The sequence below is a fragment of the Triticum urartu genome, chromosome 2A (assembly GCF_056163025.1).
Source record: "Triticum urartu cultivar PI428250 chromosome 2A, HENAU_Tu73, whole genome shotgun sequence".
In the NCBI taxonomy this organism is placed as follows: Eukaryota; Viridiplantae; Streptophyta; class Magnoliopsida; order Poales; family Poaceae; genus Triticum; species Triticum urartu.
In genome coordinates this window covers 492,422,467-492,449,106 of record NC_141874.1, presented here as the reverse complement: position 1 = coordinate 492,449,106, position 26,640 = coordinate 492,422,467, and the positions used below count along the sequence as shown (strand labels likewise).

Here is a 26,640-nt window from a genome sequence, read left to right as displayed (position 1 = left end):
ATATTTTGTGGCCTCTCAAACTTGTTCTGGCAAAGAAAGCACATAAGGATAAGGATATTGTCCTACACTGTAACTCACTAACATGAGTTGGTACATCTTATAATACGCAAAAGACTCCTTATACATTGATACGGCACATTGCCGAAAAAGGCTTTCGCCCCGCTTTATAAATAAAGCAACCATACGGCACATTCACTAGCAATTACGAGAAAAGACTACAGGGGGTCAAGCAATAATGCCCACACTTTTAGAGTGTCTGAAGGTAATCAAATAAATACTGCATTCCAGATAAGAACAGAATACATCTTCACCACGTACTCTCCTAAAAGGTGAAATAGTATACACACAGGTTTAATGAAGTAATAACCATCAGTAATCATATAAACATTTCGCAAAAAAATCACATAAATATTTATATGAGAATATGTGTGCTTATAAGAATCAGTTTCTGAGCATGTTAGAGTTATATTATGTTCCATGTATACCCTGTATATTTTCCCATAGTATGAGGGGTTTCCTGCATATTTACCACCTGTATGTGTATGTATATATGGCCCTTGGCCCCCAGGAAATGTAAGCTGCATATTTCATAGCATGATATTAGAGCCCTAGGTATTTTTTTCACACGCACAACTCATGCTCTTCCTGATCCAATCTGGCGCCACCGTTGCATTCTAGCCGGTCGTTGATGTCTTCCTCTTCCCCGCAGGCCAGCCGCTCCCATCGCCCGTCACTACGCCTCCTGCCGCCCGATTGCCGAGCCCACGCCTCCCACCACCTTTGACTCCCATGCCTCAAGTCACCTGTCATCTCGTGCCCGCCCATCCGCATCTCTAGCACCCGCCACCCGATTGCAGCGTCTACGCCTTCCATCGACCGTGTCTCCCACGCCTCCAGTCACCTACCCTCCTGTGCCTGCCCATACGGGCCTATAGCGCCCACCACCGGCCTCTAGCTAATCAATCCCTAGCCGCCGCTCACAACCACACACCGGATCCCGCCGCCACTCCACGCGCACTTATCTGCAAGCTCAAAGAGCTCGGCGACAGTGCGCACCTTGCGAGTGTTGAGCTTCTCCCTGATCTTGGGCTAACGGATGTTCGAGTGGAACGTGGTGATGATCATCACCGGATCAATATCAGGAATGTTGTGTTGCACTTGGCTGAAGCGTTGAATGTACTTGCGTAGCGGCTCCCCTGGTTTCTGCACAAGAAGGTGCAGATGGCTGGGCATCCCTGGCCGCTTGATCCCTCCATGAAAGACGCCCACGAATTGCTTGCACAGATCATCCCATGATGAAATGGAATTCTCTAGAAGATTCATGAGCCATGAGCGGATGTTGGGCTTGAGCGCCATGGGGAACCAGTTAGCAAGTGCTCGCTTCCTGTCGCCCGCAGCCACGATGGCTCTTGTGTAGACACTGAGGAACTCAGCTGGTTGGTATTTCCATCATACTGGACGGAAAGATCAGGGCAGAATCGCCTCGGCCACTTGACGCGGCGGAACTCCGGGGTGAACACGGCACAACCTGCCCCGTAAGGCAAATTGTCCATGTCCTCATCAAAGCACTCTGCATCTTCGAGATCCGCACGCGCATCGGACTGCTGACGAGTTTCTCGGCACCTCTCGATGCGAGTACGCGCATCCTAGCGCTGGCGATCCTTGAGCATCTAACGATGGTCTTGCTCGCGCCGGGGAAGAGACAACACCATTGACGCCGGGTGTTCACGATCACCACACGGCCTTGTCTGACCCTGGCGCCGTGGAGACTACCGATGTTGCATGTCGCTGATCCCGCCGAATATCATCGTCGACCGGAGCAGTATGGTGGTGACATGTAGACACGCCACCGCGCTTGCTTTGGCCAGCGTATTCGGCCAGACTCTGGATGGTGGCCCTCCAAACTTCCATCGGTCGGCTTGAGGGAGAAAGCCAAGCAACAGACGGGCGCGAGCCAACGCTTCGGCAGGGGAGTTAACCCCGTCATAGGCCTGAGACAGTCTGGCGCCCCCGGTACGGTTGCCTGACGGAGCGGCGCGTCGCCACGCTAAGACGCGGTGTTGTCCCGCCAAGGGAGACGGCATTGGTTCTCATCCGCCACTATGGATGGATGCTCGGAGGTGCAAGTTGCGGGCCCATCTGGGCCCGGGGCTTGTGTGTCTTGCGCAGCATCCCCCGCAGCCCCTAGGGGCCATGAGGTTTGCCCGTCGGCACAAGCAGCGGGGCGATTTCCTGCAGCGCTGATATGAGAGGGGTGACTCGTGGCTGTCGCGCTCTTGCTCCCTGCCGCTTGTTGACCCTGGGACCCAAGGTTCCGGGAACCGTGGGCTGCAGGGTCTTCTTCGGCTTGGGGATGGGACGGAGCTCGAGCCTTGGAGCCCTTGCCCTTCACAGCGCTGCGGGTTTTCGCAAGCGCCATCTTGACCGCTCGTTGATGAAGAAGTCGATGGTAACGGCGAAGGTGAAGATGCCGCAGAAGGGGTCAGCGGCTTTGTTGATATAGATCTGCAGGAGCGCCCCCCTACCTGGCGCACCAAATGTCATCGCACATGTGCAGAACACACGCGAGACACCAATGACTGCGAACGTTCCTTGCCGATCCGTGAACGGGGCGCAAGGTGAGGATCTATCACAACAAGAAACGCATGAGATGACACGACGATTTACCCCGGTTCGAGCGACATGGTTGCGTAATACCCTATTCCTGCTTTGTGTGTGTGTGTGTGTTTCCTTTTGGCAGACAGTAAGTTACAAGTTCTTTCTGGGAACGGAAAGTGTAGTGTACTCCTAATGGTGTTCTACCAAGTGTCCAACCCCTTTCTCAGTAGCCCGGTCCTCCTTTTATAGCTCAAGGGGTACCACAATGGCTTCGCTACTAAGGAAGTTACTTGGGTCTGACCAGGTAGGTATGCGCATTAAATGCGCTGGTGAAGTGTCGACATCCTCTGGCTCCCGGGAACGAACGCCCGTCTTTTCACTGCCACTCAAGGTGGTGACTTGGCCTTGTTGTGCCATGCGTTGGGGCAAGTGTCCTCCATGCGGTGGAGGGACGAATGACTCGCCCGCTACACTGCCGTTATTCCATCGCCCATGCTGCCTGCTCGCAACGTGGCGGGCAAGGTCTATACAAGCAGAACATGTGTGCCATGCATGAAGTGCGGTGGCCTGAGCCCCCTGAATGGTCGTTGCCGGGCAGCCCTGTTCCCACATGCCTTCTCAAGCCCGCGGTTTATCGCCGACAAGTCTTGAAACTGGTCTTGACGAAGATTTGCATGCCATCAGGGAGCTCAATGTCAAAGCTCCTTGCTTCCGGACCAGGAGGGACCACCCGTGGCCCGTGCGTAGTTGTTCCCGGAACTAGCTATTTACGGTACCGACAACGAGTTCTCATGATACTGCAATGTTTGTCCATCTTTCCGCTCGTGGTCGGACTCGTCTTCTTATATATGTCGATGACATGATCATCACTAGTAACGACCCTGACTACATTGCCTTTGTAAAGGCACATCTTAGTGAGCAGTTTTTTATGTCTGATCTTGGCCCTCTTCGCTACTTTCTCATGACTGAAGTTTCTTATACCTTTGATGGCTTCTTTATTTCCCAAGAGAAGTATATCCAGGATCTTCTTGCTCGTGTTGCTCTTACTGTTGAGCACACTATTTAGACTCCCATGGAGCTCACTATTGAGACTCCCATGGAGCTCAATGTTCACATTTGTGCTTCTGATGGTGACCCCCTATGCGATCTGACCCGTCATCGCCATCTTGTGGGGAGTCTTGTCTATCTAGTTGTCACTCGTCCGCATATCTCCTATTCTACCTATATTCTTCACTATAGTCACCTTCTTCGCGTTGTTCGATATCTTCGTGGCATGATCTTTCACCGTCTTTTCTTATCCTGCTCCAGCTCGTTACAGCTTCAGGTCTATTCAGATGCTACTTCGTTACAGCTTCAAGCCTATTCAGATATTACATGTGTTAGGAGCTAGGGTTCTGCCGGTTCTAGGGCGAAGATTGTAGGGGAAAGATGGAGGAAGACGAGGTCGAGGGCGCGGCGGCCGGCGGCTGGGCGCCGTCCTTGCGTGGTGTAGAAGAGGCGGCGGCGGCGCAAGAGGCGGCTAGGGTTAGGTCTCCCGGCTCCCTAAGGGAAGCCGAGAAAATACTGAGTGCTTCTTGCTTGATTAGATTGATACATCTCCTCTCCTTATATAGAGAGGTTTACTTGACTCCTAAGCAAACGATCCTAATAACGATAAGATAATTGGGCTAAGCCCCTAATAACGATAAGATAACTTGGGCCACAGCCCACTGGGCTAAGCCCCTAATATGTCGGTCATAACACTTCTCCCCGCCTGTACAAACAACTCGTCCTCGAGCTGTAAGGTGGGGAAGCGCTTGCTGAACTCCTCGAGGTGATCAACCAGCGTCAAACACCTCTGCGACAGTTGGGACGGCCAGGTCGCCGAGCCCGGCGGCGACAGCGTCCTCCTCAATGTAGTCTGCAGCCTCCAGGTAGAAGAGTTGGGGGCAGACGTGGCCGGGCATGTAGGTCTCGTCGCAGTTGAAGCACAACCCTTGGCGGCGATGCTCGAGTAGCTCGGCCGAGGTGAGCCGGCGGAACGGGCGCGCCGCGGTCACGGCAAGGGGTGCCGCGGAAGCCTGAGCAGGCCGACCCTACGCGGGAACATCCGGCTAGGGTGGCGGCCCAGCGGCCCGGGACGGTGATGCCTGCTGGATGGCCACCGCACGGCGCTCGAACGCGCGGGCGTAGTACATGGCCGTCTGGAGGTCCTGGGGTCCCTGCAGCTCCACATCCACGCGGATATGATCTGGCAGACCGCCGACGAAGAGTTCGGCCCGCTGGTAAGGCGTCATGCCGGACGCGTGGCACGCCAGAGCCTGAAAGCGGTCGGTGTAGTCCTGCACTGTAGAGGTGAAGGGAAGGCAGCCCAACTCCGCCAGCCGGCTCCCACGTATCGGTAGTCCGAATCGAAGGAGGTAGAACTCGCGAAAACGCTCCCATGGGGGCATGTCGCCCTCGTCCTGCTCGAGGGCATAGTACCACGTCTGTGCGGCGCCGTGGAGGTGATAAGAGGCGAGCCAGGTGCGGTCCGACGCGAGCGTCCGTTGCCCCCGGAAGAACTGCTCGCACTGCTTGAGCCAGTTCAGGGGGTCCTCGACGCCGACGTAGGTGGCGAAGGCGAGCTTGGCGAAGCGCGGCGGTGTCTGAGCATGACCGCCGTGAGTGTACGGCTCGGCGGTACGGAGCAGCGAAGAGGATGGCGTTGGTCCAGTGTGCACAGGTGGTCCGCAGGAAAGCGGTGGCTCGTCGAAGCCAGCGTGAAAACCCGCGGAGCTGGAGGGCCCGTCATACTGCAGGGAGGGCGCCGGCTGGTCCGCGGCCATGGTGTAGACTGGCGGCGGTGACGTCCCAGCCAACCAGGCCGGAAGCTGGGACAGTGAGGGCGGGAACCGCACTTGCTGAATCGGCACGCCCGCCGGCGCGCTTGTAGTCAGCCCGGTGCTGGGTGGCGGAGGCGCTGGCAGCGGCAGCTGCTGCTGCCTGGAAACGGCAGAGGCGGCGGGCGCGGCGATGGCCGTGGCTGGCCATTGTGGCCAGATCGGGGCGGTGGCGGGGGCTGGCTGTAGCGAGGGCTGCCAGGGCGGTGGCGACGAGGACCCGGGTGGCGTGGGTGGCGCGGCGAGGGCCAGCGCCGGCCACTGCGACCATTGGGGCGTGGCGACGGGTGGCGGCTGAAGCGGCCAGTGGTGGTGTAGAGGCCCGGTCGGTGCCGCGGGTGCCGAATACCACGGCAGGGCGGCTGGCCCGGTCGCGGCGGCCGGCGGCCCATAGGGGCCGGCTAGGTATAGCCGTATCCCCTGGACGGCGGTGACGAGATCGTTGAGGACCCCGATGATCTCCTCCGGGGAGTAGACGGCGGCCGGTGGTGCGGTGGAGGGCGCCGTCATCTGGGTGGTGGAGGCGCCGGAGGATGCGACCAGCGATGCAGAAGAGGAGGGCAGCGGCGCGGTGGAGAAGGCCAGCGGCGCGGTGGTGACGGTCGGCAGCGGAAGCGACGGGATAGGCGGCGGCGAAGACATGATTGGAACTGAGCTACCTGATACCAAGATGTTAGGAGCTAGGGTTCTGCCGGTTCTAGGGCGGATATTGTAGGGGAAAGATGGAGAAAGACGAGGTCGAGGGCGTAGCGGCTAGGCGCCGTCCTTGTGTGGTGGAGAAGAGGCGGCTAGGGTTAGGTCTCCCGGATCCCTAAGGGAAGCCGAGCAAATACTGATTGCTTCTTGCTTGATTAGATTGATACATCTCCTCTCCTTATATAGAGAGGTTTACTTGACTCCTAAGAAAACGATCCTAATAACGATAAGATAATTGAGCTAAGCCCCTAATAACGATAAGATAACTTGGGCCACAGCCCACTGGGCTAAGCCCCTAATATGTCGGTCATAACAACGTGGGCTAGTGATCCCTCGAATTGTCGTTCACTTTCTGCTTACTGTGTTTTTCTTGGTGGTTCTCTCGTTGCTAAGAGGAAGAAACAGACTGCAGTTTCCCGATCGAGTGCGGAGGCTTTGCAAGCTATGGCTCTTCTAACAGCAGAAGTGGCTTCGGTGATTACTTAGGAGTTTGGTGTGTCTATTACTACACCTACTACACTCTCATCTGTTAGTACAGGTGCTATCAGTTTTGCGCGCGGCCCTGTGAACCATGAGCTCACCAAGCATATTGGCGTTGATGCTTCTTTTGTGCGCGTTGGTGTGTAGGATCAAGTTATTGCTCTTCAGTATGCGTCTTCCTAGTTACCTTGATGGATTTCTTTACGAAGAACCAGACTAGAGCGCAGAATGGATTTTATCTGTCCAAACTCGGTGTTGTGGATCCAACCTGAGTTTAACGGGGGTGTTAAGAGTTATCTTATGTTCCATATATACCCTGTATATTTTCCCTGTAGTATGAGGGGTTTCCTGCGTATTTATCACATGTAGGTGTGTATATATGCTGGCCCTTGGCCCCTAGGAAATACAAGTTGCATATTTCCTAACAGAGAAAACTTGTTGAAGTGCAGATGAGTAAAGCAATGTTTTGTTCATATCCACTTGCTAGACTAAATGACTCCAGTAACATTGCTTTTTTTCAAACTCATTTCAAGATACATACATTTTCTATACATTGCTTTGGTAGCTACACAAGTTAAGTTATTAAAAAGGATTACCGCTTATTCAACGACATGGAAATACCATCATGATCTTCCTTACAAATAATTGTACCAAATAGCTGCAGACAACACACTGCAGGGTAACCAAATACAAATTGTTATACATCTTTTCCAACAAACTGTTACAATTTGAAACATAAAAAATAACATATTTCAAAATGATATGCAGTATATCGCAATTTTTAGATGGATTATTCACAGTAAGTGCCATCAATTTACTGTAAACATATCGAACTGATCCACTGACATATGAACCAGAAACAGGTCCAGATGAAAGAAAGGGCGGAGCTGTAGCTGAAAAATACCTGGTTAACGAGTGGAATAACAAAAGGAATGGCCAGCAATCCAGATTTCACCTCCACGCTGCACAAACAAAGCAACATCAGAATAATGGCAATTTTTCCTTGGGCGCAACATCCTAGTGAGTATACGGAAACATACATAACAAATGATGAACACAGTTTCGAGTCCTGAACCCCTGGATGCCATTAATAACTTAACCTACAGATCGAAATTACAATGGGCATGCATCAATGTATTCCCAGCTTTGAGTACCTTTTGGGGATAAACTAAAATGGCGTGTTACCACGATAGTTGCAAGCATGTGATTCATCCAATGATCAAATACCATCGCAAGCCTCTGCTCCATGTTATTCAGATGAAATACAAAAATAAACCACAGAAACCACTAGACAAAAAATGGCGGATTCCCTTCTCCAGCATTCCCTAGCACCTCAATCGAACAGAAACCAGAGACCCGGTAGGGGGCCAATCGATCACCAACCGGCAGAGAGCGGCTTCCCGCGGCAGAGAAAGGAGAAGCCACGGTGACTCAGCGCATCTACTAGCATACGGCTTCGGAGCAATAGCTCGTTGGGAACTGGAAAGTTTGGGGCGGTGCGGATTGGGTGCAGCGGGGGATTCGAAACGTCGCCGGTTTCGAGTTTCCGCGCGGCGGTTAACCAGTGGATGACGGCGCGCAGAGGCGGTAGGGTAGCGGTGGTGGACGAGGACTGAGGAGCCATGGTCCGGCGGCCGGTTGGCAGGAGCCATCCATTGCGACGGCCATCGCCGCCGCGCGGCGCTGCGGCGGGGTGGACCCCCAAAACGGTGGGAAATTCCCAATCCGGGTCGCGGACGAGAGTTTAAGGGTGTTTTTGGTTACAGTCATGGGCCGGAATGTCATGGGTCCAACCCATTTTAAGGTCTCGTTCTCGCGTTCGGTTATCAGGTGGAACGATCATCCCCTTGTTCCCACGAACCTAATATTCGGGCCAGATCCGGAACAGGGTGAAACCTCCAAATCGAGCGGACCACGCGGAACCGCTCTTCTCCTCGCGCTCGTGTAGCCCTATCTCTCTCGTACGGCTCCTCTCCCCGTCTCTCCTCTCCCGCGAGTTGCGCCGACGGCCCTCCTTCTCCGGTCTGCGCCGCTGGCCATCTTCCTTCGATCTACAACGCCGGCTCCCTCGTCTCATCCTCCTCCGAAGCACAGTCTCCCTCTCCTCCGAACCACGCGCGGCGGGCGAGCGGGTTTGTGTCGATCTTGCAGCAGGGCAACAGCGGCGCCACACGTCGGAAAGCGCCGCGCCGCTGTGCTCGACGGAGAAGCCGTCCGTGGTCGCGCGTGGGGACGCCAAGGCCAAGCCGCTTATCCAGCCGGTTGCCACGCTCGGCTGTTGTTTTTCTTCTCTTATAGCTGCTGTTTATCTTATGGTTGAATTCGATTCTTGTATCTCACACCCCTGTTTGTTGCGTGGATGGATGAATTCTATTCGTTGATGCTCAAACAAAAATTGCTTGAGTCTGTTTCGGTGATTCTCACACCCCTGTTCAGCGAGGCAGACTGCAGTTTTGTTGTCCCGGTTCAGTTCTGCGAGGCAAACTTCAGTTGCAGGCAGACTGCAGTTTTGTTGTCCCGGTTCAGTTCTGCGAGGCAAACTTCAGTTGCAGGAACTGCTTATCCAGAAAAGTAAAGGTTTAAATTTACAATGACTTTGTTTTACGTGAAACTTTGGCACCGATTTAAAATGTAAAAATGTTTATCTCCATGGATAGATGTCCACTTATAAATCCATTCCACTCCATCCATCAAACCAAACATCAATATGTAACCATTTCATTCCTTCGAATTATTCGCACCAAACACGAGAATGGAACGGACCCATTACATTGGAATGGAACCATGACATTTCATTACACTTCGTTCCCGAACCAAACACACCATAAGCATCTCCAACAGGCGCCGAACGCGGCGCGCGCTAAAAACTGCTTTGCGGCTCGCCCATCGCCTAGTTTGGCGCGGTGCGTAGCGCTGGCTTCAGCAGCCGCGCTAAAATGCAGCGTGTGCACTGCTCCAGCAGTGCGCAAAAAATGCAGCACGCGCTCATTCTACAACAACATTTTTACATGGATAAAAATGATAGATTGCATAGATAAAAAACGATACAAAGGTATTTTACATCGGTGCAACTAGATAGATAGTTCGAAAGCATAGATAGATAAAACTACGATGCAACTAGATAGAAACTACTACGGCACACATATAGAGAAACTACTCCAAGTCGCTACCATCATCATCATCATCATCTTTGTCGGTGTCGTCCGAGGTATCGAGCCATATGTCCAATCAACGTCCATCGTCTGACGTGAAGATCGACCTCCCACCTGCTGCAACGATATCGGACTGCGCATTCGCCAATGCCTTCCGTCGACGCCGGTCCGCCCGCTTCGCACGGCGCCTTGCCGTCATCTCCGCCCAGTAGGCACGCTCGTCGGCGACGTCCTCCGGGTGGCGACGGCGCCACTCTGCCATGGCTCGCTCGTCCTCCTCGGCGATGAGGAGGCGGCGATGCCGCTGAGCGTGGTCGATACGGTCCATGTCGATGATGAGACGCGGCGGAAGGGCGACGCGCTGCGCCTGCTCGCGCGTGAAGACGTCCCGGAAGTTCATCTGCGACCGGGGCCTGTCCAAGCGCCACGCCGCCTCGTGCGCGCTCCGGAACGACCCGAGGCCGAGCCGGACCGGATCTCGGCGAAGTACCAGCCGTTGGGGCGCTTGCGGACGCCGCGTAGCCCGAGGAACCCCGGCGGCGCGGCGGCATGGTGGCGCGGTGATGGCGCGGAAAGCGGCGAAGCGGCGGGGTTGCGAAGCGGCGAGGTTGCGAGGGAAGGGCGCGTGGTTGTGTTCTGTGCGCGTGGCGAGCGCGGAATTTTATAGACGCGCGCGAAGCGGCGCGCCAAATCTACTGCGCCGCGTGTCGCTTTCTCTCACGTGCGCGCAAACGCTTCCCGCGCGCGGTAAGTTTCTGCCACCGCTGAAGCGCGTAGAACCAGCCGGCGCGCGTTAAAACCAAAATTTACTGCACGGGCACGCCTTTTGCCGCGCGGGTTGGAGATGCTCTTAGCTCGGCCATAAAGCCGGATAGGGCCGCAAAACTACTACGCAAAACGTTGTCGAGTCCAGCCCATCCTTAGCAAGCCCACCATGTTAAAGGCCTATCTGCAAGTCTGGTCAGCAGGGCTGGAGATTTCCGCGCAGGAGGCTGCGACGACCTCATCTAAAAAATAAAAAAAGTCTCAAAAAGAAAAAACGGCGACGACCAACCGACGGCCCCTTCTCGTCAGCCGCCCCCTGCCGGCCGCCGGCGAACCACGCCAGCCGACCTGGTAAGCTCCCAGAGACGAACCTCTCGTGCTAATGAATCTCGCGTAGCCCGCCCTTTTTGTGGAGTTACCTCCCGCGATCAGTGCTATAGGCAGTAGTAGAAATTGCCAGTGAGATTCCCCTGATGCCGCCGTGCCGAATGACTCTGTAGAGCAATTTTTGAGTAAATTTCTCTGTTGCGCGTCCTGCCTGTATCAGGGCGATCATTGTGTTTTTGGTGTGGAGGGGGGAGCAGCAACCGGCGATTGCTCGGGCAATTCGATCAGGTGCTCTCGTACCGTTGCCATCAACACAGATCTCCCTGCCTAATACAGTAGGTCGCTTGTGTTGTGTGTCCCAGGCTGCTGGTCCCTGTGTGAGTTGAGCGAGCCTCACATGTGCGGGCTTCGCAATCGGTCGGCTCGCTTCGGGTTAGAGATTGGTCACATGGTGGATGCTAGGGCTTTGTGATCATCATGAAATGAGATTTGATTTGTCCATCAGGGTTCGCGTCAAGCAAGTGATTGTTCTGTACAACATTGATGATAGTATGATGCTTGTTTGCTTAACGTGCTATGTCCAAGCCAATGTAAACAGCAGGAGAGATGTGTCTTTGGACCTGCTAATAAGTGACCACCCTTGATCCCTGTACAGTTCAACACGGTTAGTTGTGCCTGGTCTTTCTTCTTTCCATGGTGCAGGTATTGCGTGCGCTTTTTTAGTTAGTTTTTAAACGGGATGCTAGCTAATTCAGCGTTATTATTGCATTCCCCTTGCTAGAAGCGCACAAAATACTTGATTGTTACACCCTCTGTTCCCAAATGTAGGACATTCTGGCAGTTCAAAATACTTGATTGTTACAGAGGTAGTACATGATTGACAACCTCATGTTGAGATTGTTACATGTGAACAATGATGACCAATTAGCTGGAGCCTGGAGATAGTCTAATCATAAATGATTGCGCAGCTAGTAGCTGTTGTAATTTTCCTCGTGCTATGAATCTTGTTGACAACATGGTAGTATTATTAAAAGAATTACCATATGTTGTATCCTAGCTAAAACCTGGTTTATATCAGTGTTCTGCCTGTTTATATGACTATCATCTACAGGATGTAGAATATAGTGTGCCCAATCAAAGCAATGTTCATATCGCAAGGCAAAAAAAAAAACGAGGTTCAGATATAATCTTGCAGCAAAGATGGCATCTGGTCATGTTGCAGACAAGGCGATCTACAAGACTAAATGCTCCCAACTTTTGCCAACTTGCCCTCTTATTGTGCATGATGATGTCAAACTAATTTACTGCAACATAAATGCAAGTTTACTATCGACATGTTATGTGTTGGGAGCTTGGGATGCATATGATGCAAGGGATACATGATTCATAACTGACGGTTGTTTTGCAATGATCTTGTGTACTCATTTCTACTTGTCCTTTGTTCATGCGGTGCATCTATTGACAACTTGACGTCCAAAACAATCATTCGTAGTGATGAGCAAGTCTTTTATAGAATGGGCAGGTGTCAGGTACAGATTTTTGTGTGGCTTCTTCTTGGGCTGCTCGGATCAGATGGTCCCTGACTGAACTCTTAAATATGCTCATGTGGTATTTTCTTGGGATTGTATGTAGGCTAAAACCATGGCCCGTGAAAGCAGGAGGTCCCACAAACACGTAATAATACTCACATGTGTGTCATCTTATGTCAAAGCAAAGAAGTGTTTTTTCACTCTGCTCGGAAAAACCAAATCCATGTTTTCTGGACCGAAGTGTGAAAAATACCAAGCAAACTCAGACTGACACCAGCAACCAACCTGTGTAAACGTCATTGAGGACATAGATTTTTCTTTCTGTATATATACTGGAATATATGACTCGCTTAACACATAACAAGCTCTTGCAAGTCCAGAGTCTTCCCTGTGCTAGTGTCACAGTGACGGTTTGTAGGAGGGCTCAGGTCGTCAGGTGTATGTTTGGTGGTACAACTGTACAAGGAAACAACTCCGCAGGATGGTGTGTTGATGTGATCGAGGAAGAGTCGATATGTATATGTTCTGTCAAATAGCTCCTGGATTCTTGGATATGTGCGACAAAACAAGGTCATGATAGATAGGTGAGCAATGCGTGATACTTCTTGCATGTGCAGCGCAAGGATGTTGGCCAAGCTACTGTGTACACCTCATACTCTGTTTTTTATCTCTCATTTAAGTTGTATCAGAATTTGGTGGCTAGTGGGGAAATTTGACAGTCTAATGTTCTCGTATATAAATTCTGCTAACTCTAGCATAATGGCAGAATTATATTATGTTCTTGCATCGCAGAAAGTATCATATTTTCTCCTTATTGTTATGCTATCCTGAATGTTAGTATGTAATACTTACTGATATTGCTGAACGGTATATGTATCATATCACTAAAGTAATAGCTTGGCCCTTTTCTACTAGAACCAATCATGTTTCCTTTTCAATGTTGCCAAATTGCTTAATAATGGTCCTCAGATGGTCAGCCTATTATATGTTTTTTTTTGCGGGTTATTATATGTTGATGGTCAGAAACACTTGAAATCATTGCACTTTTCAGTGGAGATTATATGTTCTCTTTTGCTCATTGGCCAGTCACTCGAGATTATATCTCTCTTTTACTCATTGGCAGATTAATATGCATGATGACTGAAGTGTGGCGACTGATTCCCTTGCGGATGCTCGATGTGAAGGCAGAGTAATCTGTTATGCTGGAGGTCAGTACATTCGATGCTTGTGGTTGCTTTACTTGAATTTTGAAATTTGAGTCACCTCCATTAGTCAACTTAGCAATCGAAGCCAGAATTCAAGGTAGCATCGTGCACTAGAGCTGATACATTGCCATGAAACGAGCTGTAAATGACATTACCCAGGACTGGAAAGGAAGAAGCTGGTCCAATGCCACAGCCATGTAGCGCGCACATTGACCCAACCATCTTTATATACTCCTAGTTGATCTGATCTATCTATCCATTCAGAAGGAGGAGGACTCTGCTACATGACAGTACTAGGCATGCAGTTCCATAGCTAAAACGAAGCAAACATTCCCAACATTCAGAGCTAGACCCTCTAGCGGTTACAAATGCAAATCCTACATGATGGCATGGCATGGTAGTAAAGTACCAAGGAGAACATATCCAGTACCAGTACGTACTATCTAATGGGTGAAAGCAAGCACTGGATATGTTCTCCAGCACCCGAGCAAGCAAGCTGCTTCAGTTTGCGACAGTCTTCTTGGACTTGGGCGTCGCCTTGTCGTGGACGGCGTGTGCCGGTGGAGCCGCGTTGAGGTCAGGGAGGGGCGCACGAGCGCCAGCAGCGGCGTTGCCGATGGGCTTGCCGGCCGCGGTCTTGGCGAGGCGGTGCTTGAGCTCGGTGAGCAGGGCCTGGTTCTCCTGGTTCAGCAGCTGGGCCTTCTTGCGCAGCCGTTCGTTCTCCTTGAGGATGTAGCAGTTCTGCATGTACAGCTTGGCGTTGAGCCTGTCCATCCCGCCTGGCGCCTGCCACCAAAAAAAAAAGCAACAGGGTAAGGAAATCGGCAGCCATATGTGGGGGGCCCTGTTTCAGAACTTGGTTACAATACTCGTTTTTTATCCTGCTCTGCTTCACGCGACTCGTATTAACTTGTATGTGTCCTACTATGAGTGCAGGAAAAGAAGAAATGGAAGCAGAAACAGTGAAGTGTGTTGTGGTCGTGTGCCAGCAAAAATGCCAGGATACTCAGGGGATGTCCCTGCTGTGGCAACATCCTTAGAGGTAAGAAGAAGAAGAAGAAGAATGGAACACTAGCAGCAGAGTGTAGCATGGAGACCCTGAAGGTTCCTTCTGTAAACAAGATAAAGAAATGGGAGGGTCACTCGTTCTAAACAAATTATGATGGATGTAAACACATGTTAACGCCATTGCAACTGCTAACAGAATATATTAGTAGTACTAGCAACTTGCAAAGATGTCGAGACTCAAGACATAAACAAATCAAAGGCATGGGAGGGGATGCAGCAGATTGCATGCAACTAGGGAGTACGAGTATAAACGAACAAAAAGGGAAGCAAGCACCCAACTCAATGTTACAACACCACTAGGAAAGGGGAGCTGCAATTGGCACACATGATTGTGCATGCATGCATGCATGCAAAAGCACATCGGGCAGAGGCGAGGCTGAGGGGATTACCTTGTTGGAGGTGCTAGAGAGCAGAGGAACTCGGCAAGCAAAGGCAGAGTCGGAGTGCGATGGGCGGCCTGGGCAGGAAGGGAGGCAGAAGGGATGGAGAGGATCAAGTCGATCTCCTCTGCTGTATGTGTGATGTGCTCCTTCTATGGGGTGGTGGGACGGTATTTATAGGCTCACGATCTCGTTTCATACCAGTTCATCGTAGGTGGAGTGCAGCTAGGCTAGCTCATCCTTCCTTCCTTCCCTTTTTCCCTCCAGGATCGATCAAAAACCTCGAGCGGTGTGGCTGACAGGCGGGCCCGCCGGCATGGGCCGTGGTCCACGTGCTAGCGTTCGCACGTACGTACGAATGGGAGGCTCTCATGAGGCCTTTGAACGGGAGCGGCAGAGGGGTGTCTCGTGCATGCTCGTAAGGAGACGATCCAATCGATGACGATGCGGCAGAGGCTTAAATGCCGCCTAATCATGAGGTTGGCCTTGGCCTCCCTCACGTGCCGCATTTTCTTCTTTCTTCTTCCAGTTTTGCTAGAACTCATTCAGATAAAATATAATTTGGTCTCATTCACCTTTCATAGCCATTGGATGTGATGCTATAAGATGTGTGTGTTGACGTGGGTTGTTTTTGTTCTTGATTTCCAGGTGAATGACACCAAATTATATCTCATTTAGATGAGTTCTAGGTACTCCCTTCTTCTTCTTCCCTTCCTTGTGTACGCGCCGGTGCAGCCGTTCCCGCGCCAGATTTGTTTATGGACGGATGGATGACTAATCCGCGCATTGCCATGGCCTGTGTGAGTGAGAGAACCATTGTACTGTGATGAGTAATCTAAAGCACGATTAACACAAAGCGTGCATCTTCTAACCAACGACCAATGTGCATGGGCATGGCTTCTTGTGCACTGTAAACTGTTCCCTTGCACACTTTGTTCTACTACTATTATATTTATACTACACGAGGCAGAGAGAGAGGGGCACTGTAATTTTGTGACAGTGGTTTAGGTGGCCAACCCAAACCAAATATGGTCAGCGAGCGAGCGCAAGTGTGCAAGAGCAAGAGAGGATACGACGATGGGAGGGGGCTTCAAATGATGATGATGATGGGCCTCGGCCGGCCCAAGATTCGTAATGATGGCTCGTCTCCGGGTCCTCGCTCATCATCACGCTCCATCCCTGTTCCTATATTCCTCGCCCTTTTGTTTCCTTCCATCTCCCCTCTTTTTTTTTTCTTCTTCTTTTATTGTTACTGCACCCTCTTCCCTTCCTTGAATACCAGCCTCGGGCGGGGTGATGATGATCCCCTCTTCCCTCAATTGAATGCATCACAATTGTGCCACACACACACCTCCTCCTCGCTCCTTTTCTTTTGTACTACACCGTGCATCTTTTTCTTTGTGGCCCATCTCGCCTCTAGCTTTTCGCGAGCCTTTTGCTGAATGTGATTGTTGCAAGCAACAGAATCTCGGAAGGAAAATGCACATGTTAGCAGAGATGAGATGATCTAGGGCCGGAAAAGTGGAGGCACGAAAGGTAAAAGGAGGTAATCATCACTGCTGGCCAGCCTGGATTCACTCTCTAGGCTGTGTATGTACTCCTTCCTACATGATGATACGAGACCAAATTTTGTGGAGCTAAGACACCCCTATCCTAATGATTAAACAAAACACCCTGCACGCTTGGCCTTGGCCGATTTTTTATATATTTTTATTTTTTAAAAAGGAGAATAGACCCTCGGCCTTTGCATCTGAACGATGCATGCGGCCATCTTATTAATTAATCACAGAGGTCATATAAAGTAATACATTAGTTAGTCTGAAGCCACCATCTAGGCAACACCTGTTACTACTCCTATCCCATTGACGAAGGTATGCCGAATATTTGAGCCTAATACCAAACGGACATCGCACCAAACCCTAACATGTAAAGCCGGGTGCCTCAACCCAGCCACACACCGGGACTGGGTCCCATACCGGACCAACGCACTCTCAGATGCTGCCGCCGTCATTTTTCACCGGTCCATCTTCAGAGTAGAAACTAACCCATCAACCTTGCCTGGCCTGCCGTCGACGCCACCACAACGCTAGACAACTCCACCATCCTGCACGTATCCGTCCACACGCGCCCGTCGTCGAACCTCCGCAGCACCATGCCACCACGATCCGCCGTTGGCCTTGCGGTGGATGAGACACCGCTCGCTCTTCCGCTTGCCCCGTCCAACTAGCACTTGTTCCAAAAACGATGCCCTCAGGAGGGACAACGACATCAAAGGTACCATTACCGCCCGATCTGGTAGATCCAGATCTACGGTTTCTCCCGGAGCATCATGACCTGCAACAACGATGCCCCGATAAGGGAACGACATTATACACCCGCCATCGTCTGCCACGACTGAAGTCGGCGCGATTTTCACCGGAAGTGGCGCCCCCCCCCCTCCAACCTCGCAGCTGGCTGGAACCGAACGGAGCCTCGTCGTGGAGACGAGGGCCGCCGTCGGCACGCACGGCAGGAACTTCCAGCTGCCCCTCACTGGTCCTTCTCGCGCCATCGGTCGGCGAACGTCGTATCGAGACGGATCTGAACAGGACGCCAGATCCGCAGCCATCGGCGCCACCCATGCGCTCGCGGCCGCCACACCACCAGCCTTGTAGGTCCCCATCGCCGCCGCACAATAAGAGTGCCGCCCTGACTGCCGCCCCGGCATCCCCATGTGAGACGCCGCCTCCGCCTCACAGGATCTGTCGCGGCGACCATCCACCCTAGATCTGCGATGCATGGCCCGTCGCCACCGTGGCCCTTGCCGGCGGTGGCGGCAACGGCGGCTGGGGATAGAGGAGTGAGGAGGGGTTGGCGGAGCAGGATCGGGGGGCCCTGGCGCCGCCTGGGGGGAGGCGGCGCGAGGGGGGTGGGGGTGGTGGGGGAAGCGGATCGGTGAGTGGGAGACCTTTTGTTGCTGTCTCCTCACCTTGGCCGATTATACTACTGACAAAATAATATCTGTGATCGATCATAGCTGTTGAAAGTTCGCTCTCGTATAGTATAGCAGCCAGTGATTGTATTGACCCGGTAGCACTGCAGCGATGCCAATCCTAGACGGCATTGCCACTGGTGGCGTATTGATTTCCTGTGGCAATGCGGTGGTAGTAACCACACAAGCTGTGCCGATCATAACCGTTTCAAACTTTCATCAATGGACGGGCATGGGCTCGTCTCGCTTGCAGTATTACGTGCAGCTGGTGCTGGTGCTGCACATGGAGACAGGCCATTAAGATTCTAGGAGAGTACGAGCGTACAAAACCATGATCGCCGATTAAAAGCAAAGCCATCATGTGCATCCATGGATTCCCCCTTCTTGTGCTCATGCTAGCTGCCATCATTTTTATCTCGCCGCACGAAAGCTTCGTCGACGCATCCGCCCAAAGCATCCCACGCACATCTACCGGATCATGATCATTGATCGGGAAAAATGAAAAGGCAGCCTTACTCGATTTGGCTAAAGGCGTTTCTCATTCTCTTCTTCTACTCTTAATTAAGAGAATACTACCAGTATAAATTAAGCAACGCAGAGCAAGGTCCAAAAGGAAAAAAAAAATAGGGTTTAGGTGGCCAGCAGATCTTAAACCCTAGAGCTGGACGGATTGGATAAAGTTGCCATTGCTTCTTCTGCTTCCTAATATTTTTATTTAAATAAAAAAAGAAACACAAACGTAGCCAGAGTATGATGTTTGCTGCCGTTGCCGAACTAGCTACTCCTACTAGCTGCGCTTTGTGTACAGAGTCGACGGTGATGATGTTGGTGTCAGACGATATTTAGCTCCATGTCTCCATCCGCCGGAAGACAGACCACCCAGCCCAATGCACATCGATTGCATAAATTTATTTGTTTCAGAACCATAATCACGATGAAGCTTCCCTTCCCTGTGTTTACTTCCTGTCCATGCATGCATACATACATCTTCTCGATCGAGTAGTACTAGTAGTAAAAGAGGGTGTGCCATGAAGGGGCTGTTGCTTGACCAGATGGATCAAATAGTAATCATAACCTGCCCTGCATTGTTTCTAGAAAGGCATGATGGAAGGAGGCAGATCGACGCAATGAAGTACTCCTCATGAGCAGCGGCGGGACAGAAAAAGTTAGTAGATATTGCATGAGCATGACGAATGGGCCTCGCATTGACAAGATGGAAAGGAAGAAAGGGCAGCAGGGGCGCCCGGGCCGGTCAATGTCGCGCATCAGTTCGCCCCATGAATCCTCCTCGCTTGTTCTTCCTGCAGCTGGCCGGCCTAATTACACATGCTGGCGCGGTGAAAGCGATGAGTGAGCTATGGGTGCTAGGGTGCTCGATGCGCTAGCTGCGGTAGTAGTATTTAGCTAGCGTGGCATCATGACCAGTGTACCGCAGCACTCGATAGAGAGGAGGTCTGGATGTTTGTCCCGACTAGCTCGCAGAATCTAGATTGGACGGAGCACTACTCGCGCCCAGACCCAGGGTACGTACTCTACCATGCCAGAGCGCGGCAGCACTACAGCTGCTGTTTCGCCAATGCTATACTCCAGTAGCGGCAGTAGGGTGCAATCCATGGCGTTGCATTCAAGCGTATGCATGCATGTATGCCCCACCTGTTGCGACTTGCGAGTCAAACCATCGCCGCGCCTCATCATGGCAGGCAGCCGGTGGATCCAGAGCGCCGTGGAGGATCGGCACGGTCGTGGGCATGCTCCCTGACGGCTGGGTCCCGCCGACCTTCTGTGGGCCCGGCACGTCATACCCTGGGGCTTCGGTTCGGTCCATAGATGTCGAGCCAGTAATGAAAGGGCGCCCGCGCGCCATCGATGGTTTTTGCTTGAGGGCCGCGGCAGGAGCTCCTGCTCTGCATTTGCTGCTCGTGCGCCTCGTCAATTGATTGTGTTGCAGGCCTGGGCGAGGCAATCGGATACGCGTCCACTGTTGACGCGCGCATGTATGTTGGCTCGGCTGCTGAACTCATGCTCTGCTGGCTGCTGGTGGCCGGCCGGTCGGTCGCCTCTTGCGGCCTGACACGGCTCCGGCCGTGTGTGCCATCGCAACAGTGGCCTGCGCAGCGGGAGGGAATCATGCGTGTCGGGTGTGTGACATAAGCTACTCCATCCAGAGTGGAGTAGCTACCTGCGGGTCGGCCATGCACGCATCGACACGGGTGCGAGCGAATACCGCCGGACGACCGAATCTACCTCTGCGCCGGCGCGCTCTTCTTCTTGGCGTGGATGCCCGGTCGTTGTGCCCTCATATGTTCATGTTTTGACCTTTTATGATTCTTTTTCCAGATCTAACACTGGTTCGAAAAAATTTCAAGATTTGACCCTTTTGCCCGCCGCTAGTGCCCTCGGTAGGGTACAACAGGCTACTGCCAGAACCCTGGGCATAGCCCACTCGTCCATGTCAGCCCGAGTCAACGGCAGCCGTCTCTTGCCGTCCACCCTACCGCCAACGACACTGGCAGTAGGTTGTGCAACCCTACCGTCGGAGAGTGGCGGAGCCAGGGTTGGCTGACGCCCCAAGCGAAAAACTTAAGAGCTAAAACTACCCCTAAAAAACTCTAGTTTGAAGGCGTAGAAAAATGAATCTATGTTACATAATTAATAAGAAACTAAACATAATAATTCAATGGCAACATTTGTTCCATGACAGGTCAACTAATAAAGCAAGACAAATCAAAGGGCAATATGTAGCATATATATAGATGATACAAAAGATTGATTAAAATGAAATAATTGGTTGATCTGAGCCTCACATGATTGCATCTTCAATAGTAGAAGAAGATAAACCTTCAATGATAAATTTTGAAATTCAAATCCTCAATTGGTACTCTCTTACCATGGTCTGATCCAATATCAACAGGGGCATCTAGCAGAAAACTTATCATCAAACAGTGGCATCTAGATCACTACCGCAAAGATTTGGAGCTAGCGGCTTAGCTGGATCGCTTGTAATGACCCATTGGCCCGTTTCTACTACATCTCTAAATAAACTTGGAAGAATGACTAACATAGAATTTGTGAAGAGCTACCTTTGCTCTACTGTCTGCTTTGTGCTGCGGCTCGGCTGAGGACAAAGGTCGGTGGGGTGGGTTGCCCTTGTGCTACTCTTAACAAACAACGGCCGCCTTGTCGGACGCCAGGCAGCTGTCGCCTCGTCGGACAGGGCAGCATCCCGCAGTGCCGCAACCTGATGCCTCATAAGGGGATCGAAAGGGGGGCGGCTGGGTAGGCACGCACGACGGTAGGCGACGGCGGGCGGCGCCAGAATGCATATCACGCAGCCATGCCTAGCGTCCATCCAAGTCGGGGAAGGGGCGGCGGGCAGCCAGTTCGTTCGTCCAAGTCGAGCACAACGGACACAACGAATCAAAGCGAATGAAGGAGATGGGCCTCAGTGCCTCACACCCTAGGCGAATTAGGCCAGGCCCCAGGCCGCCTTCGTTCCAATCTACGTTATTTGTTACAGTGCACGAAGGGGATGGGCCACACACCCCAGGCCACCGCCCATGCCACCGGAGACCCTAGTGGTAGATGCTCAACAGTTCTAAACCGGGGGGAGGCGCGGGGCCCACCCACGAACAGCCCTATCTCCTCCCTCGCGCCGCCGCAAGAACAGAGAGGGAGGCACCTCTCTCATCCCCTCCACTCCCTCGTCCGATCTTCTTCCTTTATCATCGTTTTTGTGGATCGAGATGGCTCCTAAAAGAGAAAAGTAAGCTCTATCAATCCCTCCAATTAGTTTTAGTCAAAACGCTTTCGATTTGTTGCATTATTTGGTGCAAATAAACCCTATTTTCCTACTAGATTTCAGTTTTGGTTGATTCTAGTTTTGCTTAGCTTGATTCTATATGATTTATGGGGTTGAATATGAACTCTAGTAACTAATTGGAGAGATTCTATGTGTTTTCCATATGAAACCTAGTTCATCACCAAATTAGGTGGAGATTCAATTTTTTTGAATGAATGGTCATATGATTGATGTTGGAGGGATTGTAACTAGTTGGCTACATATGATGGATGTTGTTGAATGAATGAATCATATACATATAGTACGATGTTTGAATATGATGGATTTTGGTGAATTATGCATATGCGTATTTCATTTTTTATAAATGTTAAATCAATAAATGAATGTATGATGGTTGAATATCGTTGAATTGGGATTTTTATTTCTGTGCCACTGGTTCGTTAGTTGTACACATTCATCCCCACTCTGTTAACTTTATCTCACTTTTCCTAACTCCTCACTCCCTTACCCGAAACCCTCAGAACAGGTTACAAGGGACGTTCCCGTCAGGTCAATGCCTTTGACCATTTACTCTGTCGAGTGGGCCTGTGATAACCCACAAGTATAGGGGATCGCAACAGTTTTCAAGAATAGAGTATTCAACCCAAATTTATTGATTCGACACAAGGGGAGCCAAAGAATATTCTCAAGTATTAGCAGTTGAGTTGTCGATTCAACCACACCTGAAAGACTTAATATCTGCAGCAAAATATTTAGTAGCAAAGTAGTATGAAAGTAACGATAACGGTGGCAAAAGTAACAGTAGTGGTTTTTGTAGCAATCGTAACAGTGGCAACGGAAAACTAACTAAGCAAAGATCAATATGTGAAAATCTCGTAGGCAATGGATCAATGATGGATAATTATGTCGGATGCGATTCCTCATGCAACAGTTATAACATAGGGTGACACAGAACTAGCTCCAGTTCATCAATGTAATGTAGGCATGTATTCCAAATATAGTCATACGTGCTTATGAAAATGAACTTGCATGGCATCTTTTGTCCTACCCTCCCGTGGTATAGGGGTCCTATTGGAAACTAAGGGATATTAATGCCTCCTTTTAATAGAGTGTTGGGAACATAGTATTTCAAAAAAAATCCTACGATCACGCAAGATCTATCTAGAAGAAGCATAGCAATGAGACGGGAGAGTGTGTCCACGTACCCTCGTAGACCGAAAGCGGAATCGTTTAGTAACGCAGTTGATGTAATCGAACATCTTCACGATCCAACCGATCCAAGTACCGAACGTACGGCACCTTCGTGTTCAGCACACGTTCAGCTCGATGACGTCCCTCGATCTCTTGATCTAGTTGAGGACGAGGGAGAGTTCCGTCAGCACGACGGCGTGGCGACGGTGATGATGAAGTTACCGGCGCAGGGCTTCGCCTAAGCACTACGACGATATGACCGAGGTGTTAACTATGGAGGGGGCTCCACACACGGATAGGAACAATTGATGTGTGTTCTAGGGGTGTCCTCCCCACATATATAAAGGAGGGAGAGGGAGGGAGGCAGCCTAGGGCGTGCCCAAGTAGGAGGAATCCTACTTGGGCCCCTAGTCCAATTCGCCCCCCTACCATATTTGAACAAGGGAGAAAGGAAGGGGGGAGGAAGTAGGAGTCCTACTTCATACTTTCCTTTTCCTCCTCTTCCTTCCCTTTCTCCCCACGTGGCTGGCCCTATAGGGGGTGCACCAGCCCCTTGTGGGCTGGTGTGTTCCCTTACTTGGCCCATTAAGTCCATATCTTTGCCGGGGGTTGCCCGGAACCCCTTCCGGTGACCCGGTATCACCCGGAACACTTCCGGTGTCCAAATACCACCGTCCTAAATATGAATCTTTACCTCTCAACCATTTTGAGACTCCTCGTCATGTCCTTGATCTCATCCAGGACTTCGAACAAACTTCGGTCATCAAATAACATAACTCATAATACAAATCGTCATCGAACGTTAAGCATGCGGACCCTACGGGTTCGAGAACTATGTAGACATGATCGAGACACATCTCCGGTCAATAACCAATAGCGGAACCTGGATGCTCATATTGGCCCCTACATATTCTACGGAGATCTTTATCGGTCAAACCGCATAACAACATACGTCATTCCCTTTGTCATCGGTATGTTACTTGCCCGAGATTCGATCGTCAGTATCATCATACCTAGTTCAATCTCATTACCAGCAAGTCTCTTTACTCGTTCCGTAATGCATCATACCTCAACTAACTCATTAGTCACATTGCTTGCAAGGCTTATAGTGATGTGCATTACCGAGAGGGCCCAAAGATACCTCTCCGATACACGGAGTAACAAATCCTAATCTCAATCTATGCCAACCCAACAAACACCTTCGGAGACACCTGTAGAGCATATTTATAATCACCCAGTTACGTTGTGACGTTTGATAGCACACAAGGTGTTCCTCCGGTATTCGGGAGTTGCATAATCTCATAGTCAGAGGAACATGTATAAGTCATGATGAAAGCAATAGCAATAAAACTAAATGATCATTTATGCTAAGCTAACGGATGGGTCTTGTCCATCACATCATTCTCTGATGATGTGATCCCGTTCATCAAATGACAACACATGTCTGTGGTCAGGAAACTTAACCATCTTTGATTAACGAGCTAGTCAAGTAGAGGCATACTAGGGACACTCTGTTTTTGTCTATGTATTCACACATGTACTAAGTTTCTGGTTAATACAATTCTAGCACGAATAATAAACATTTATCATGATATAAGGAAATATAAATAACAACTTTATTATTGCTCTAGGGCATATTTCCTTCAGTCTCCCACTTGCACTAGAGTCAATAATCTAGTTCACATCTCCATGTGATTTAACACCAATAGTTTGAAGGAAATATGCCCTAGAGGCAATAATAAAGTTATTATTTATTTCCTTATATCATGATAAATGTTTATTATTCATGCTAGAATTGTATTAACCGGAAACATAATACATGTGTGAATACATAGACAAATGGAGTGTCACTAGTATGCCTCTACTTGACTAGCTCATTAATCAAAGATGGTTATGTTTCCTAACCATGAACAAAGAGTTGTTATTTGATTAACGGGATCACATCATTAGGTGAATGATCTGATTGACATGATCCATTCCATTAGCTTAGCACCCGATTGTTTAGTATGTTGCTATTGCTTTCTTCATAACTTATACATGTTCCTATGACTATGAGATTATGCAACTCCCGTTTGCCGGAGGAACACTTTGTGTGCTACCAAACGTCACAACGTAAATGGGTGATTATAAAGGTACTCTACAGGTGTCTCCAAAGGTACATGTTGGGTTGGCGTATTTCAAGATTAGGATTTGTCACTCCGATTGTCAGAGAGGTATCTCTGGGCCCTCTCGGTAATGCACATCACATAAGCCTTGCAAGCATTGCAACTAATGAGTTAGTTGCGAGATGATGTATTACGAAACGAGTAAAGAGACTTGCCGGTAACGAGATTGAACTAGGTATTGAGATACCGACGATCGAATCTCGGGCAAGTAACATACCGATGACAAAGGGAACAACGTATGTTGTTATGCGGTCTGACCGATAAAGATCTTCGTAGAATATGTAGGAGCCAATATGAGCATCCAGGTTCCGCTATTGGTTATTGACCGGAGACGTGTCTCGATCATGTCTACATTGTTCTCGAACCCGTAGGGTCCGCACGCTTAAGGTTTCGATGACAGTTATATTATGAGTTTATGAGTTTTGATGTACCGAAGTTAGTTCAGAGTCCCGGATGTGATCACGGACATGACGAGGAGTCTCGAAATGGTTGAGACATAAAAATTGATATATTGGACGGCTATATTCGGACACTGGAAGTGTTCCGGGTGATTTCGGAGAAAACCGGAGAGTCGGAGGGTTACTGGAACCCCCCCCCCCCAGGAGAAGTAATGGGCCATATGGGCCTTAGTGGAGAGAGAGAGGGGCAGCCAAAGGTGGGCCGCGCGCCTCTCCCCCCTGGTCCGAATTGGACTAGGAGAGGGGGGGCGGCGCCCCCCTTTCCTTCTCCCTCCCGACTTCTTTCCCCCTCCTAGTAGGAGAGGACTCCTCCTTGGCGCGCCATAGGGGCCGGCCGGCCTCCTCCCCTTGATCCTTTATATACGGGGGCAGGGGGCACCCCTAGACACACAAGTTGATCCACGTGATCATATTCTTAGCCGTGTGCGGTGCCCCCTTCCACCATAATCCTCGATAATATTGTAGCGGTGCTTAGGCGAAGCCCTGCGACGATAGTACATCAAGATCGTCACCACGCCGTCGTGCTGACGGAACTCTTCCCCGACACTTTGCTGGATCGGAGTCTGGGGATCGTCATCGAGCTGAACGTGTGCTAAAACTCAGAGGTGCCGTAGTTTCGGTGCTTGATCGGTCGGGCCGTGGAGACGTACGACTACATCAACTAAGTTAACGCTTCCATTGTCGGTCTAAAAGGGTACGTAGATCACACTCTCCCCCTCTCGTTGCTATGCATCACCATGATCTTGCGTGTGCGTAGGAATTTTTTTGAAATTACTACGAAACCCTACATAGTTCACATCTTTATGTGATTAGTTCACATCTCCATGTGACTAATACCCAAAGGGTTTACTAGAGTCAATAATCTAGTTCACATCGCTATGTGATTAACACCCAAAGAGTGATCATGTTTTGCTTGTGAGAGAAGTTTAGTCAACGGGTCTGCCACATTTAGAGCCGTATGTATTTTGCAAATTTTCTATGTCTACAATGCTCTG

General features: G+C 50.5%; 1 protein-coding gene, 1 long non-coding RNA gene and 1 pseudogene across 3 annotated transcripts; 1 reads left to right on the top strand and 2 right to left on the bottom strand.

Moving 5' to 3' along the window:
• Positions 1–37: 37 nt before the first annotated feature.
• On the bottom strand, positions 38–9,309 carry LOC125541688 (uncharacterized; annotated as a pseudogene). The gene is made up of 4 exons (XR_015616775.1): positions 7,821–9,309; positions 7,676–7,735; positions 7,540–7,597; positions 38–7,307 (listed from the first exon to the last, which is right to left on the bottom strand). The product of XR_015616775.1 is annotated as an uncharacterized LOC125541688 (transcript).
• Positions 9,310–10,759: 1,450 nt separating this feature from the next.
• On the top strand, positions 10,760–14,847 carry LOC125538018 (uncharacterized). Its single transcript, XR_007296156.2, has 3 exons — positions 10,760–10,903; positions 13,532–13,616; positions 14,550–14,847. It is a non-coding gene; the product is annotated as an uncharacterized LOC125538018 (long non-coding RNA).
• On the bottom strand, positions 13,623–15,684 carry LOC125538017 (protein LITTLE ZIPPER 3-like). The gene is made up of 2 exons (XM_048701325.2): positions 15,071–15,684; positions 13,623–14,399 (listed from the first exon to the last, which is right to left on the bottom strand). The coding sequence occupies exon 2, from the start codon at positions 14,385–14,387 to the stop codon at positions 14,115–14,117; it is 273 nt and encodes a 90-aa protein (XP_048557282.1). The 5' UTR covers positions 14,388–14,399; positions 15,071–15,684; the 3' UTR covers positions 13,623–14,114.
• Positions 15,685–26,640: the final 10,956 nt, after the last annotated feature.

Bases quoted from the DNA above. Each gene is read 5' to 3' on its own strand.
- LOC125538017 (XM_048701325.2), bottom strand. From the start codon at position 14,387: ATGGACAGGCTCAACGCCAAGCTGTACATGCAGAACTGCTACATCCTC.